At 35.5% G+C, this 18433-nt stretch overlaps 1 protein-coding gene across 4 annotated transcripts in view; it reads left to right on the forward strand.

Moving 5' to 3' along the window:
• The window catches only part of ANKHD1 (ankyrin repeat and KH domain containing 1), a 104628-nt gene that overhangs the window by 15501 nt on the left and 70694 nt on the right, over window positions 1-18433 (forward strand). For all 4 annotated transcript variants that reach the window (XM_019662394.1, XM_019662386.1, XM_019662401.1 and 1 more), the window contains exons 2-7: window positions 6068-6218; window positions 11384-11540; window positions 12490-12637; window positions 13329-13476; window positions 15285-15518; window positions 17646-17740. In XM_019662394.1, coding sequence (XP_019517939.1) covers window positions 6068-6218; window positions 11384-11540; window positions 12490-12637; window positions 13329-13476; window positions 15285-15518; window positions 17646-17740 — 933 coding nt within the window. The remainder of the gene's footprint in view (window positions 1-6067; window positions 6219-11383; window positions 11541-12489; window positions 12638-13328; window positions 13477-15284; window positions 15519-17645; window positions 17741-18433) is intronic.

Here is an 18433-nt window from a genome sequence, read left to right on the forward strand (position 1 = left end):
CAGGTTGAGCTGTTGTTCAGCATCTTAGCTGTAGAGGGCAGTGTCACTGGCCCTCATATGTGGGATCTGAACCGGGGCCCTCTGGCATCCCAAGCCAACTCTTAACCAACGCACCACTCAGCCGGCCCAGCAAGTACATTTTTAACAATGTATGTTTTAGATGTTTAAAATGTTTTAACTTCTTATTTTTAATTATCAAATCTGAATTTTTTTAAAGGTTTTATTGGGGAATTAGGGGAGGGGAACAGCGTTGGGGAATCAGGGAAGGGGAACAGACAAGTTGCTGTCCTTTTTGTTCTTCAGTCTAGTTGTGGAGGACGTCACTTCATTGGCCCATGTTGGAATTATCATTGCGTTCTTTCTGGGTGAGGCAGATCGGTCGCCAGCCACTGAATGGCCGCTCACAGTGGCTCTTGACAGCTCACGCTGGCTGCCAGCTGCTCACGGTAGCTCATGACAGCCCACCACAGCAGGGGCTGCCGCCTATGCTGTCGCAGGCCACTCATGGCAGTCCAGCTCCAGTTCGAGCTGTTGTTCACCATCTTAGCTGTAGAGGGCGCAGCATTACCTGCTATGGAATCCGAACCAGGTTCCTGCTGCTCAGAGGTGGTGTCCCAAGCCAACTCTTAACCAACGTGCCACTCAGTCAGCCCCAAATCTGAATTTCTTAAGGGAGCTTCACTTTTTGAACGTTTGTGAGGAGAGGTAGTGTAAAATATTTAGCCTTATCTTGAACTTTTTCATATCTCCAGTTGGAATTTATGGGAGTGATGATTATTCTTAAAAATTAGCAGAAACAAAATTCGTGGCTACTAATATTTTAGTCTCTAATTCAGAGTACAAACTAACATGTTAAACATAAAAATTTCGTAACCCTTTTGTTTGTTAAAAGTCATTCTACGTAAAACTGTATTTTCTGCTTATATTTGAAGCTTGGTGGTTTTCTTTATTGTGCTTCTTACATGATATGACCATATGACTAGAGAATATATAAACAAAAATATGTAATATAATGTATGTTTTTAGATAGAATGTTCATTTTTACTAAGTTCTCTAACTAGACATTGCTATTTTCAAAAACATAGTCTTTGAGAAGGTAAAATTGGTTATTGACAAATGTATAGGTGAGATTTTATTATTTTACTATTATAAGACTTAAAACATTATATTTTTGAAAGTTTTAATTATAACACTGTTCATGTACACTTGATGGAAAAATTTTTTTAAGTGGAAGCAGGTTTTATCCAAATCATAGCTGAATTGATAAGTGATTTTTCTAACTATATTTTAGCCAAAGTAACTGTTTTGGTTTTTTTTTTAGGTGATAATAGCTGAGACTATGGTTAATCTCCCTAGTAACTGTTGCCATCCAGTGGTTCATTTCTGAAATGTCAAATGGGACAAAGTGCTTGTTCCCTTTTTCCTCCACCCCTTTGTTTAAATTCTAGTTGAAGCTAAAACCACACTCATTTTTTTTAAAAGGAGAGAGGTTAAAAAAAAAAAAGACTTTTGAAAACTAAGACAAAGTTTTTGCCTTTAGCATTTTAGAAGAGATTATCTACAAGAAAGAAATAGGCAGTTTTAATGGACCAGATTCCCTCTCATCCTTTTTCCTCCACCTTTTATTGTTGTACCTAATCAGAGGTAGAAAAAAAAATCTGCAATGTTTAAGACTTGAAATAAGCTTTCTTGCCATTGGCAAAAACAGTACCAGTATAGCTGGCTGCTTTCTATTTGCTGCTGAATGAAGTTGCTGGATAGAGATGAGCTATGTAACTGTATCATTAGGCAATAAGGACATTTTTGTGATCCTTCAGCTGTATATAAGAAACATTTATACGATGAAGACTAATTTCATTAGGTTTACCATTATTCTGGACTTATTCACTATATAGACTTTTTTTGGTACTGTATCACTAAGCCTTTAAATGTACTGAATTGGTCTTATTTCATATTTTCATGTAGCTATAAATGGTTTCCATTTTGGCTGGGCAGATATATTTCGAGGTAATGCTATTACAATGTGAATTGCAAGAGTATGTGTTTCAGCGGGTTTATCAGATATTTATGAACTGCCAAAAGCAATACCCAAATATTTCTAAAGTAATTGGCATAACTGGATATTTTGTCCTTTTATTGATCCGACATTGAGATAGACTTTTAAAATTTTAGAAAAGATAGGACAAAGGAAATATTATTTGTGTGCAAAGTGTGTGCTTTTTGGCATATCTGATTAACACAAATGTACTGAAATCATTTATGTGTTTAGTTATGTATAGCTACAACTTATCCTGGAGCAAAAGATTTTTCCCACAAGTTGTGGATATTTAAAATTTTTTGATCTTGTGGGTCAGAACCTAAATATAAAATGGCTAAAACTACATTTGAAAATTTAAGTGATCATCACAAGAAAAAAAATTTTAACTATGTGAGTGATGGATGTTAATAAACTTACTGTGGTAATCATTTTGTGATATATACATATATGAAGTCATTATGTTGTACACCTTAAACTTATACACCGTTATATGTCAATTATATCTCAATAAAACTGGGGGGGAAAAGAAAAAATTTCAAGCGAATGCTGGTAAAAGTACATCATGATAGATTCTCAGTGAGTATTATTCTTCCAATTTAAAAAGGTATAGAAGGTAGATACTGGTGAGGGACAGGACAAAAGAGTTGTAATTACACAGAATTTATTCTAAAAATTACATTTATATAGTGTTTTGTTATTTTCAAAATGCTTTTGCCTTATCATCGTTTCAATAACACTGTAAGGTAAGTGAGGCAGGTATTATCTTTATTGAGGAAGAAATGCAGTATCAGCAAGGTTGAGTGATATACCTGAAGTCTCACACAGTGCCTGATGAACTAGCACTTGAACCTAATTCTCTGGATCTCTAGTGCAATATTCTTTCCATTATTCCTTGTTGCCTAATTGAGACTTGAATTTACATGTGCTCTAAGATGTTGGAGAATTAAACTCAGTGAATTATCTTGTGAATTGTAATTTTCAGAGAGGCTATAAGCCCTTTGAAGGCAAGACCCCTTATCTATTTTGTGTTTTTCTTCTGACCTTGATTCTTCCTGAGTGCTTAGGAATGTGCTGTCTTGTGTATGTGAAACTAATGTCACTGACACCCAGGATGACATTGCTACTGGTTCTCTGTCTCCGAGTGTTGGTGATTAGGTAGGCAATGAGCAGCCTGTCACCTTTCACACGGTCTTCTCAAATCTATCCCCAGATGTTCTTTCTAGCCTAAAGCCATAGTTGTACTCTAGGTGCCTTATGGTTTTTAAAAAATTGAGATGTAATTCACATGCCATAAAATTTAGCATTTTAAAGTGTACAATTCAGTGGTTTTTAGTACATTCACAAAGTTATGCAGCATTCGCCACTGATTACAGACATTTTCATCATTCCAGAAAGAAACTTCAGACCTGTTAGCAGTCACTCCCATTCCTCCCTCCCTGACTCTTCAGGCAACCACTAGTCTCTTCTCTGTCTGTATGGGTATGCATGTGTTGGACCTTTCATATAAATGGAATCATATGTGACTTTTTATGTCTGGCATGTGTCAGTACTTTCTCCTTTTTATGGCTGAATAATATTCCATTGTATGGATATACCACATTTTGTATCCATTTATCAGTTGATGGACATTGCAGCTATGAACTTATGTGTACAAGGTTTTGCATGAACATGTATGTTTTCAATCCCGTTAGGTATATACTCAGAAGTGGAATTATTGGGTCATATGGTAATTCTGTGTTTAATTTTTAAGCACTGTCAAACTATTTCCCACAGTGGCTACATTATTTATATTCCCACTAACAATGTATAAAGGACCTTATGTTTTTTGAGAGTGGCCCATACATCATTTTCCAAATGCATCTTCAAGCCTATTTTCTATTTGTTTCCATTCCACCTCTACCCCAGGTTCTGACCACTTATTGAAATTCTGTGCATCTTTAAAAGCCTAGTGTAAATGCCACTACTTGTGTAAAGTCTTCTTAGATTAGTGGAGCTGGAAATGATTTCTCTTGAATGCATATAGTTGTACCATTTATTTCTCTTTAGACCTTTTGTAATAGTTGTTTGAGTCTTTGACTTATTTCTTGTACCATACTTTTGTGCGCTCACGGTGCTTTGTATAAACAGAACTTGAGTAAATATTAGAGAAACAAATGGAAGAGAACTGAAAATCCTTAATTTGGATTTTCAAAATGTTATATGATGCATATCATCTGCATTTGTCTCCATAGTATGTGTAATACCACATCAGACCAATACTTCTTATAAAATAGAAGTGTTAACATCTGAATACCACCTTTAATAAAAAATTCCAGAATTTGGAATGATGGATTTATCTATCCTCACAACCTGGCAGGTATATATATCTGCAAATACCTAATAATTTTCTGGGCTTGCAATAAGCTCTTTGTTGTACAAGCAGTTACCTTTCAATCTCATTTGACAACTAATAGTCTACATTTATCTATTGGCATGGATCTAGAATGCCATCTTAGTAATTCCATGCTAAAGAAGCTGTGTTGCTTAGTACATAATACTAAGTACATAGTACCTGGCTCAATGTTATTAGATCTGAAGTTAAAGATTTATTTTGTAAAATTATAGTACATCACTGGATAATAAAGTACATCCAAATCATTTTAACTTTACTGTCATTATTAGGATATCTTTATTTGGTTTTAGGTGTGAAAACTGATAGCCAAATATGCCGAATAATGTAGTCCAAATACTGTGGTCCTTTGTTTATAAATTTGTGAGGTAGTATTGCCTAGTGGTTAAGAGCACAGACTCTAGCTTTTGGGTTTGAAACCTAGCTTTGCCATTTATTAGCTGTGTGACCTTGAAAACTACTTAACCTTTCAGTTCCTGTTTTTCTATCTATCTACAAATATGTTAACTTCCCTAGTTATATATATAAATACGTATATATATTATAGACATATAGGTATATAAATATGTACTCATTAAATATATGAGTATCCATGTTCATGTTTACTTACATGTACATGCATACTTTTAGCAAAATAAAGACTAAACTGTTTTAAATCTTGTGGTTGTCACTTAATTTTATGAATGTCTTCTCATGCCATTAAATACACTTCAGAAACACTGTGTTTAATGACTTATACAGTAGTCCATCCTGTGAAGGTACAAAATGTATTTACCAAATTCCCTATTGTAGTTTTTTCCTATTTTTGGGATTTTAATTAATGCTACAGTGAACATCCTTACATAATTTTTGTCTGCCTTTTAGATAATTTGTTTAAGGGATGGATTCCATAAAATGAAATTAATGCTTCAAAGGGCATGAGCTTTTTAAAGCATTTTGATACACATTTCAAAATTGCTTGCCAGAAAGGTTGTGCATATTTTATTTAAGAAAATTTATTTAGCATTATCTTGATTTGAAATTAGAGGGTTACGTTTATTTTCATAAGTTTATTTTGTTTATACCATATGTATTGAATATAAATATGTATTGAATATCTACTATTTGCAAGGTATTTTTAGGCCCAGAGGATAGAGCAGTGGACAAAGCAGGTTGGTTCCTAATCTCATGGGGCTTTCTTGTCTATAGGACTCCAGATATTTGGCAGTGAATTTAAATTTTTTTAAGAGTCAGAATTTAATAAATTAATTAGAAAAAGGGGAAAACTGTGCCTTAATTACCTATCTATGGTATCCAGAATTTTTACTGTCTAGTCCTGTATACATCTTCTTGCTCGTGTACTGGTTTCATTTTAAAAATGCCGCTTTTCAGGCCCTGTGTTAGGTACAGAAGATACAGTGCTCTCCAGGAAATTTGAATCTGGTGTGTCTGGGTTATACCTTTAGTCAGGTCTGAAGAACATAAGCACATAGTTGGGAGGCTACCTCAAAGTCCCTCCCCATAGCTCCATTACTTCTACAGTAACTTATCTCGTTATATTTAAATTCCAAATCAGAAGTCATATTACCTTAAATTACCTTAAATATTCTAACAATATTGAAATCAGTTTCATGGATATTGCATCTTTAATTCATAAACAGGTTGAATCGTTTATTTTGGACCAAGAAGATCTGGATAACCCAGTGCTTAAAACGTCAGAGATATTCTTATCAAGTACTGCGGAAGGAGCAGACTTACGCACTGTGGATCCAGAGACACAGGCACGACTAGAAGCATTGCTAGAAGCAGCAGGTACTGTATTTTTTTGTTTTCTCTTTTTCATCTCTTTAAAAGTCTAGACTGCTATACAAAGTTATACAAGATTACCCCCAAATTATATAACATACGAAATTTGAAACCTCTGTTAAATTACATTTTTTCCTCTAAAGAAAATATTCACATTTTATATTTTAAAAATCTTGGTTGAAAATTTTCAATGAGTGATTTCTAGGCTCAACATTAGCATTTATAAGGTATTAGATAATAAACTAGTTATCAAGGAAAACTTATCTATTACCAAATACATTATAAAATAAAAATGTAAGAGAGAAACTTAGTTCATCCAATTATGAATCTTTTAACTGACTTAGGGAACTTGTCATGTGATTAGTTACTTATTCACTTTAGTCTATATGTATCTTAATTATAGATCGCTATTTTTTACTTAGAAGGTTTTAAATAAAAGTCAAACACTAAATTAGACCAGCTGTAGTCCAGTACCAAGCTATGTCAACTTCTTGTTCTGAAGTAGCAGGAAAGAAAAGTCTGGATTAAGCATGCTTTCTCAAAAGAATATATACTTATCACTTTTTTATATTGTACAACCTGCTCATTATTTGCTATACAAAGTTTCCATTATACTGCAATTAAAACCTTTTATCTCCTAAAACTGTGCTTTATGAAGGAAGTTAACCTTTTCTGATCTTTGTATATTGCTTTTGAGATATGTTCACTTTCTATGACACTTCCTTTATTTACTTGTTTAATATAAATATACTATATGCACATTACACACACATAAAAATTTAATCTAGAATTTATAGCTTTTTTTTTTTAAGATTTTTATTGGGGAATTGGGGAAAGGGGAACAGACAAGTTGCTGTCATTTTTTTTTGTTCTTCAGTCTAGTTGTGGAGGACATTGCTTCACTGGCCCAAGTTGGCACCATCGTTGCGCTCTTCCCAGGCAAGGCAGATCAGTCGCTGGCTTCTGGATGGCCGCTCACTGCGGCTGCTGGCCGCTCACACTGGCTGCTGGCTACATACGGTAGCCCATGGCAACCCACTGCCACAGGGGCTGCATCCTACGCCGTCGCCAGTGACTCACGACAGCCCAGCTCCAGGTTGAGCTGTTGTTCAGCATCTTAGCTGTGGAGGGCAGTGTCACTGGCTCTCATATGTGGGATCCGAACCGGGGCCCTCTGGCGTCCCAAGCCAGTTCTTAACCAACGCGCCACTCGGCCGGCCCTATAGCTTATTTTTAAAAATAGTGCCTAGAGGGCCGGCCGAGTGGCGCGATGGTTAAGAACTCGCTTGGGATGCCAGAGGGCCCCGGTTCGGATCCCACATATGAGGGCCAGTGACACTGCCCTCTACAGCTAAGATGCTGAACAACAGCTCAACCTGGAGATGGGCTGCTGTGAGGCGACGGCGTAGGATGCAGTCCCTGTGGCAGTGGGTTGCCATGGGCTACCGTGTGTAGCCAGCAGCCAGCGTGAGTGGCCAGCAGCCAGCATGAGTGGCCAGCAGCCGCAATGAGCGGCCGTCCAGAAGCCGGCAGCTGATCTGCCTCACCCGGGAAGAGCGCAATGATGGTGTCAACTTGGGCCAGTGAAGCAACATCCTCCACAACTAGACTGAAGAACAAAACGACAGCAACTTGTCTGTCCCCCTTCCCCCAATTCCCCAGCACTGTTCCCATCCCCCCAATTCACCAATAAAAAAAAAAAAATCTTTAAAAAAAAAATAGTGCCTAGAAACTTGTTAGGGGGGCATGTATATACCGTATTTCCCCATGTATAAGACACTCTCATGTATAAGATGCACCTTAATTTTGGGGCCCGAAATTTGGGGGGGGGGAATGTATTACATAAAGTTATTGAACTCAAGTTTATTCATCATAAAATTCATACAACTGCTCATCACTGTCAAAACTCCCAACCATTAGCTTGTCCTCATCTGTGTCTGATGACTAATCACTATCTTCATATATTGCCTTGTCTCAGCGGGAAATGCAAGTAAAAAAATCTACAACCACTGTGTAAAACACCCCGTTTTTAGACCCCAAATTTTTCGAAAAGGGGTGCATCTTATACTTGGGGAAATGTGGTACCTTATTCCATGTTAAATCTATTAAAATGCTTTTTGCATTTTAATACAAAATAAAAAGTTTTAGGACTGGCCGAGTGGTTCAGTTGGTTAAGAGCTCGCTCAAGAGTGTGAGCTCTGAGCAACAGCGGTTTGATGTCTGGCCTGAGCTGAGCTGCTGCTGAGCTGCCAACAGGTGGCAGGATGGCTCAGCTAAAAAAAAAAAAAGTTTTAATAAGTATAGAAAATTTCATTCAGTTTCTGAGTACAGTTGATCCTAGAACAACATGGCGGCAGGTGGGATGGGGTGGGGGTTAGAGGTACCAACCACCCACGCAGTCAAAATTCCACATATAACTTTTGACTCCCCCATAATTTATTTGTCCCTTGGTATCCATGAGGTTTTCGTTCCAGAACCCCCTGCAGATACCAAAATCCACAGGTGCTCAAGTCCCTTAGATAAATGGCATAGGACAATGCATACAGTTTGCCCCCCACATCCATGGATGTGAAACCCGAGGATATGGAGGGCGGACTGTATATTTATTGGACAAAACCTGCATATAAGTGAACCTTTACAGTTCAAACCTATGTTGTTCAAGGGTCAACTGTACTTTAATAAGCATAATATTAAAGATAGGTATTCAGAAAAATCACAGCAGCCTTTTAGCACATTTCATATTGAAGGGAAAAAAACAATGTTACATTTGACCAAATAATGACTAGGAGAAAAGTAAGAGCTAAAAGAAATTGAGTACTTTTATATTCTTGGAGAGACATAGATAGTATGTTAGGAATGTGTTTACTTGATATCATCTTGTTATTCCTTTAACTTTGCCCTGTTATGAAAAAGCATAGGTAAGATTTGTAGTAGATTGACTTTTAGTCCATTTAAGGTGTCTTTTTGGAACTGATAAAACTTAAAATTATAATGAATAAAATATTTAAGTATCCCACAGAAGACTTTAATTTAGGGCAGGACTAGTAATTAAAAAAAAAAAGTTTGAAGATCACATTAGTAATTACATTGCGTGTCCCTCCCTTTTAGTCTGATTTCTTGTGAGTCTCCAGTTGTGATTTAGGGATATATTGTATAAAATTTCTGAAATGGGAGTGCCATGGCCACCCTCTAATTTCCTTTTCTGTGCTTTGGAACCTTACATTTTGCTTGGAGCAGAGAGAAATGTGGAGGACAGGCATTTCTCTTCTCCACGTCTCCTCTGGATGGATTTCCTTTCCTTCCCAAGACCAAGTCTTTTTAGTGGTGGTAGTGTATCTATCTTTACTCTCTAGTTTAGGCTAACACTTTACTCATGCTGTGAGTACTACTCCAAACCCTAATTAAGGGTTTTAAACCCTTTTTTTTTTCTGGGCACCTCATGATTCTCACTCAGGACTGGCTCTTTTCTGGTGCATTAAGCATTTTTATTCCTCCTTTTTCTCTTATGGTTCATAGGAAGTCTGTTACAAACAGGAAGATAATAGAATTGCTTGTTTTTCATACCTAAATTGTTAGAGAGAAAACCTTAAAAATCATGACTTTCTGTCTTCTAGGAGGTGTCAGAAACTGTTGAATTTAAAATTTTTGTGTATTTCAACAGTTTAAACTCCAGACATTGTCAGATATAATATTGTGTCCAAGAAATTGTCAGATGTATTTTCAAATGATGCGCTCCTTTCTAAGCCCTGTGCAAGTCAGCTGTGCACTTTCTTTTTGTGCTTCAGTACTTTCATTTGCTTTGTGGACATTGTGTTGAACCTATAACATTTAAGAGGAATTTTTAGATATATGTTTGTGGTTTTAATTATGAGAACATGGTAGACATTAGTAGGCTTTTTAAGGAAGATAGAATTTTGACACTATTTTAACTGAAAAAATGAAATAGAAGATATGCTTTTTCTTTAAGATTCTTTGAGATTCATAGAGAAAATTAAGAATTAAAGCCATTTCAGGAAGAATTTTTACAAATTCTTTTCTAAATTATAAATGTGATACATATATTATAAAATAGCTGAAGCAATATGAAATATATTAAATAGATTATAAAGCCTTCCTATTGTCAAGGTTTACATATACATCTAGACTTTTCCCCTGTGGTTATATAAATGCATGTGTATGTTTGAATATACATAATTTAAAAAAAAAAAAGTAGGAGCATATACAAAATATATTATAATTTTCTTTTCTTCACTTAATTTATTGTGGGCATCTTTCCATAATATGATATGTTATCTTTTTCCTTTTAAAGGGTAAGATAATAGTCTGTTGCTTGAATGCACCATAATTTATTTTACTAATTCCTTATTGAGGAATATTTAGATTATTTCCAATTTTTCCATATCACAAATTATGCTATAGTTTATATATATATAGCTATTGCTTCTCTTACTTATGCAAGTATCTTTATAGGAAAAATTCAGTAATAGGCAATGATGTCAAAATTTTTCTGTTACAGTAGTCACTGATTCCTCACTAAATCTAGAGAAAAAGACTTGTTGGCAACTTAGACATCTCATAGCCCTACCAGACTGTGAGTTCTGTAAGGACAGAATCTACTCGTGTGCCTTACTCCTTTTTGTCTCCCTTGTGTCTGGTACATCATATGTACATAATAAATACTAATTATAAGAATGAAGGTGTTTTAATTTACAACATGGCCCTAGAAGATGGTTCTAGGTGGCTGTTTGACCAAAGGAAGAAACTACTGGATTGTTTGTTTGTAATACTACAGAATATCCTCTTCTTTACTACTGAAAATAGTATAGATAGATATGGTTCTGTACTAAAGATTTTATGGTATGACTATGTACTTTGAGAGGAATCTCATTTATTTGTTACTATAAGCATCATATTAAGTTACATGGAATTAGGTGGAGCACAAATTAATATTATGTGCATTGTAAAGATAGAAAGACAAACATAGGTGGTTATGAGATGGCCTTTTGACATTAGTGGCAAATTAAAATTATCAGCCTAATAATTCTGTCAGCCTTATCTGTGGAGACTGTGCCATTTTTGCCCTAGGTAATAGTGTTTAGCAATGTAATTACAATTTGCACTTCTTTGCTTTTCTTCCCCTGCACTTCCTGATTGATTGACGCACACTGAAGGAATTGGCAAATTGTCAACTCCGGATGGTAAAGCTTTTGCAGATCCTGAGGTGCTCCGGAGACTGACATCCTCAGTAAGTTGTGCACTGGATGAAGCTGCTGCTGCACTGACACGGATGAAAGCGGAAAACGGCCACAATGCAGGACAAATAGACACGTATGTATTTAATGACTTCTGCTGGGTATTAGACATTTTTTTGAGTGGATTTTGGGGAAGTACCAAATTTTGGTTAAATACATCCTTTGGAGGAGCTTATAAACTTTAGCCAAATGAATATGAGGATGGATAGTATATTTTTAGTTGATACATAAATGTATATATATTATATGGATATAAAAATGGATATTATATTTTCATTCTTATATTCTATTCATATGCATTGCGCATTCTTGTGGAATGTACTATACTAGAGTGTGAGAAATCCAAACTGAGTAAGACCTGGTTTCCATTTTTAAGGAAGTTTAATAGTAGTAAACTCTAAACTGACTGGGTAATAATAAATGAAATGGGTTTGCTAATATAATAAGCCAGGTGCATGCTACTCAAATATGGTCCGTGGACTAGCAGCATCAGCATCATCTCAGAGCTTATTAGAATTTCAGACCCTACCTTGGATCTACTGAATTAGAATCTACATTTTAATAAGAAACATGGGTAATTCATATGCACATTAAAGTTTGAGATTCACTGATTTTGTTAATCATTCTGCAGTAAAACTTTATTTAGATTTTTACTTTCTACTGTTACCAAATAAAATTTTAAGCCATAGGATTATATCCCATATGTCTTTAGGAGTCATCACACTAGTAGAATTTAAAAACTTGTGCATTTAATGCTTTAAAAAACTTGGTTTAAAACTTAATATGACAATGTGTTAGGACATTTTGAAAGATAAAAATGACATCTATTTCATATTCACTTATCCTTGCTTGGTTGACATACGTGAATAAGTATTGCAAACAAGATGGTCAGCAGACAAGATGTTCATACAATTTTAGCTTAGTATATCAACATTTTTCTATGTGTGACTATATTTAATGTAATTTATTATCATAGGACCCTGAGTCTTTCTGTGTTTGTTAATTGTTGATGATTTTGTTTTCAGTCGCAGTCTGGCAGAAGCTTGTTCAGATGGGGATGTAAATGCTGTTCGTAAATTGCTAGATGAAGGCAGAAGTGTAAATGAACACACAGAAGAAGGAGAAAGCCTGCTGTGTTTGGCTTGTTCAGCAGGGTATTATGAATTAGCACAAGTAAGTGGAAATAATCTTTAGTGATTAAAATTGTGGGAGGGTTTTTGATGTTTAATTTTTATCATTAATAAATGAAATTATAATTAGAGGGCAGAGTTTTTCCTTTTTGGCAGTAGGTAAAATAGAAACTGATAACAATTAATTTGTTGCCTATACATGCAACTAGGCGTGGTCCATTTTTCTGCCACTTAGTCAAAACTAATGAATAAGAAACACATAAAAATAATAGTAATATTTTAAACTTGTCTTTGGAAATAATACACAACTATAATAGAAACTAGTGATTTATTTTTATTTCGCCACATTACTATCCCAATTCTTTTACTTTTTTCTTTCTGTTAGAGCAATACTAGGAAATAGCTATGTGTTTACCAGTTAGTTTCTGTCTTATGAGTATAGTCCTACTGTTCTCTTACTAGATAATCCCAAGCATAACCCCAATTCTTTAACAAAAGCAATTACATTTTGTAATGGGATGCCTAATGTGATTACGTACTTAAAGATCATATTGTAAAACATAGCATCTAACCTGGTGTTTTGAGCAATGAACACTGACATATTTTCCCAAGATGATTAGTTTTTATTTTTCCTCACCCCCACTGTAAAAGAGTGTCTTCCCTGATTCAGTGTATTTTCTAGAAATACCATTAACAGTCAGTTTGATCCTTTGTGTGTGTGTGTGTGTTTCCAGGTGTTGCTAGCCATGCGCGCTGACGTTGAGGACAGAGGGACTAAAGGAGACATAACCCCCCTAATGGCAGCTTCCAGTGGAGGTTATTTAGATATTGTGAAATTGTTACTTCTTCATGAGGCAAATGTCAACTCCCAGTCTACAACAGGTATGTAGACAGTAATGTGCGAATTGAAGGAAAATAAATGGATATAACTAGTTATAACCTGAGAGATAAAAATTTTATTCTTTGGGAAAACTAGTTGTAAACCTACAGAAAAATGTTAGCCCTCATTTAGAATCACTGAGTCTAAATAGATAATCACAGATAATTGGACATCTTCAAAAGTCTTTCAAACATACTTAGATTCTATTGGGTCAAGATGGACAGTTTTTGTGTGGGGGACAATTTTTTTTTCTGCCACAGTGATATGGAATGTATAAAGAGGCAAAATCATGAACTGTATCTCTTCTAATTCTTTTTTTTTTTTTTTTAAGATTTTTTCATTGGGGAGTTGGGGGAGGAGAACAGCGCCTGGGAAACAGGGGAAGGGGAACAGAGAAGTTGCTGTCCTTTTGTTCTTCAGTCTAGTTGTGGAGGACATTGCTTCACTGGCCCAAATTGGCACCATCATTGCGCTCTTCCCGGGCGAGGCAGATCAGTCGCCAGCTTCTGGACGGCCGCTCACTGTGGCTGTTGGCCGCTCACACTGGCTGCTGGCTACATACGGTAGCCCATGGCAACCCACTGCCACAGGGGCTGCAGCCTACGCCGTCACCGGCGACTCCAGGTTGAGCTGTTGTTCAGCATCTTAGCTGTGGTGGGCAGTGTCACTGGCCCTCATATGTGGGATCTGAACCGGGGCCCTCTGGCGTCCCAAGCCAGCTCTTAACCAACGTGCCACTCGGCCGGCCCCTAATAAGATATTCTTGTGGCAGCATGAAAGCTATTCTAGTAAGGACTATTCTTTTATTTACTTATGTTTCCCAGACGCGTAGACAGGCATAGCTTTGGTCATATGTCTTGAGTTATGTAGTTTTAGTAATGAGAGTCCTATAGTTTTAGTAATGAGAGTCCTTGGATTTAGTGAGGCAACCAAATTGATTTTTAAAATTTTAAATAATGAAAGCATATCAGTATTCTATGCCATTAAGTAAATGTTAAATGTATCCTAATTTTAAAATGAGCAAGACTTTCGAGAAGGGATTTTAGGTCATTTGGCCAACCACTTTGTCTTAGAATAATGTCTGAAATGGTTCAACAGTTGAGTTCTGAACAAATTGGATTCTGAAATGATAGTTTTGTTGCTGAACATTAAAACAATCTTCTTCAGCCTCATTTTGTTGTTGGATGGTTAAAACATCTCTCTTCCCCCTTTAATAAATAAAAATCCTAAAACCAAATCAGGAAAGAAGTGGCAAACCAAGGAATAATGCCCTTTTAAATACATTTTTTTTTGAAAGAATAACTCCTTCATATGCTGAGGGGGTTTTATATCTGTCTCACTGGGTCATATAAATATAGATGGAAGATATATTTCTGAAGGAAAATATATACCTAAAACAATGAATTGTCATATGAATAAATCTGTAAAGATAAAGGAGGGGTAAAAGAACATGAATATAAGAGAAAAAAATGTTAAGTGTTTCTAAATTGTGTAGTGTTCAAAGAAAAATGAATAATTTTGAATGATACATGAGAATATTTAGATAAAAATTTTTTTAAAGTGATTTTCAAGATGACAATTTTACTTGACTAGCTAAGGAAATAGGAAGAGGTAAATTGGCCTGTTTATAAATATTAAACCTTTTAATTATAAGAAAATTAAGATGATGCTTCTAATGAATACCAAAAAAAACTTGAGATGATAGCTTATTGGTTTATGTAAGGGAATGGAAGAGGTAGAACTTGAGCAGTAGCATAATCATAATTTTATCCATTCTATTATAATTTGTATTTCTTTTGTTCTTTGTTAGGAAACACTGCATTAACTTATGCCTGTGCTGGAGGATTTGTTGACATTGTGAAAGTGCTACTTAATGAAGGCGCAAATATAGAAGATCATAATGAAAATGGACATACCCCCTTAATGGAAGCAGCCAGTGCAGGTCATGTGGAAGTTGCAAGAGTTCTTCTAGATCATGGGGCAGGCATCAACACTCATTCTAACGAATTCAAAGAAAGTGCTCTTACACTTGCATGCTACAAAGGTACTTTATATTCTGAATGTTTAGGGTTTTTTCATTACAACTTTGAATATTTGAGTATTGAGTATTCGAACAAATTTTATATTGCTTACGTTTCCTTGTGCTATAAAATTATCTAGTTTATAAAAGATTATATAGAGAGCCCATTTTAGCCTGCATTTCCTAAAGCATAGTTTCACAGTATGTTTCTTTGTTATTTTAATTCAAATTTATTCAGTTACTTACCTATGAAGTCAACCAAAACTCAGCATAGATTTAGTTTCCATTCTTTAATGACTTTTGTTTTATATGATTTTTCCAGTCTTTATTTCCAAAATAATACACACTCAAATAATATCATCATACTTGATACAAAAAAACTAAAAAACACAGAATAGCATAAAGAAAAACTTTATGATATATGTAATACTACCATCTAAAGATGTTGCGGGTTCCATTCCAGACCACTACAATAAAACAAGTCTCTCAGTAAAGCTACCTATAATACTTTTGTGGGTGGAGGGTCCTGCCTCTAATTTGTAAAAAAAAATCAACATCCGTGAAGCACAATAAAATGAGGTATGCCTGTAATTTTAAACTAAATAGTCATACTGTTTTATAGTCTGCTTATTTTATTTAGCAGTGCATCATGAACATTTTGCCGTCTCAATATTTTTGTAATACATCTTTTGATGGTCACATAATATTTCACTATTGCAGTTAGCAGTGGATTTAGCTGCATCATAATCTGAACAAAAGTGAAGCTTTTTCACTTTTACATAAAATAAGTCCATTGGTAGGCTGTTTAGGACTAGTATAGTAGTTCCATCGTTATCAAGATCTCAGCATTCTGTTTTTCTGCTTCACCATCCTAGTATATGGCTTCTATAGTCAAGGTTACCAAGATAGTAGCTATGGCCCCAGCAATCTATATTCTAGAAAGGATGAAAGAGGGTAAGGGCAAAATGGGGATTGCCTTCCAATTTAGTAAGTTATCTTTAAGGAGTCTTCCTAGAAGTTCTGCTTTATAGCTCCCACTTACATCTCACTGGCTACACATAGCAACGAGGAGGCTGGGAAATGTAGTCTTTTAGTCAGACATGTTGCCACTCAGATAAAATCAAAGTTCTGTTATTAAGGAACATTGAGAGAATGGATATTTAGTAGGGAACTAGCAGTCTCTGCCAAATACATCAAATAGATGTACCATAATTGCCTATTGTTGGAGACTTGAATTGTTCCCAGTTTTTTCACTTTTATTAAAAACACTGTGATAACATCATTGTGCAGACATCTTTGCCTAATCTCTGATTATTTCCTTAGGGTAAATTCCTGGAAGTGGAATTGCTGGGTCAAAGGGTATGGACATTTTTAAGGCTTTTGATACATATTGCCAAATTGCCTTCTAGAAAGGTTGAACCAATTTACACTCCCACCAGCAGTGTTTGAGAGTGCCCTTTACCCCACCCTACACCCTCACCAACACTGGGTATTATCATTCTTTTTAATATTTCCCATTTGATAGTAAAAAATGGTGTGTCATTTTAATTTGCATTTGTTTAATAGGAAGGTTTAATATTTTTTCATCAGTTTAATATTCATTTGCATTTCTTTTTTGAATTACCATTTTATGTCCTTCATCCATTTTTCTACTGGAATGTTTGTCCTTTTTCTTATTGATTATTAAGGCTTTTTATATACTAAATGTATCAAGAGGGTTGAAATTATTTTGATGGAGTTTTCTGTGCCTGTTCATTGCCACAGTGAGTTTATGGTTATTATTTTGAAGCGTTTTTCTGAAAAATCTAAACATACTTTACTTGGTATTCTATTTGATTTTAGTGTTTTGATTTGATAGTTTATATAGATTAAATCATAGAATAAGTATTATTGCTTTACTTAACTTGCATTGTGTGTTTTGGACTAATTTAATCTTTAAAACCTAGATACTTTGACAAGAGCCTACTTATTATTTTGGATTGGCTTTGTAAAACTGTCATTGATTTATTTATTGAATGCAAAATAAGTTCTCTTAAAATTTTTGTATAAACATCTGAAAGGGAAAAAATCCCCCATTTTAATACTTAGGTATTAAACTGATACTCAGTTCTTTAGAAATATAGTTTTAAAATTTGTGTTCTTTCTTTAAAGGCCATTTGGATATGGTTCGCTTTCTACTTGACGCTGGTGCAGATCAGGAGCACAAAACAGATGAGATGCACACTGCCTTAATGGAGGCTTGCATGGTAATTTTAAATTGCAATCACTTGAGATTTTTTTTTTTTTAAGATTTTTATTGGGTAATTGGGGGAGGGAACAGGGCTGGGGAATCGGGGAAGGGGAACAGACAAGCCGCCATCCTTTTGTTCTTTAGTCCAGTTGTGGAGGACGTCGCTTCACAGGCCCATGTTGGTATTGTGATCATTGTGCTCTCCCCGGCTGAGGCAGATCAGTAGCTGGTCATTGGACGGCCACCTCTGGCAGCCCACTGCAGCCTATTCTGTCGCCGGTGATCCACGGCAGCCCAGCTCCAGGTTGAGCTGTCGTTCACCATCTTAGCTGTAGAGGGCACAGTGTCACTGGCCCTAATGTGGGATTCAAACCGGGGCCCTCCTGCTCAGAGCTGGTGTCCCAAGCCAACTTTTAACCAATGCGCCACTCAGCTGGCCCTGGAAAAATATTTTTTATGAGATTAATAGATTTAAAAAATTTTGTACAATATTAGAGAGTGAAGGGGAAGTAGATAATGTCACACTAATATACTTTTTTTTTTATTGTGATAAAATACACATAAAATTTGCCATCTTAACCATTTTTAAGTGTACAGCTCAGTGGTATCAAATACATTCATAATGTTTGCAACCGTCACTACCATCCATCTCCATTACTCTTTTCATTTTGTAAAACTGAAATTGTACCCATTAAATAACAACTTCTCA

The sequence above is a fragment of the Hipposideros armiger genome, unplaced genomic scaffold (assembly GCF_001890085.2).
Source record: "Hipposideros armiger isolate ML-2016 unplaced genomic scaffold, ASM189008v1 scaffold_11, whole genome shotgun sequence".
NCBI lineage: Eukaryota > Metazoa > Chordata > Mammalia > Chiroptera > Hipposideridae > Hipposideros > Hipposideros armiger.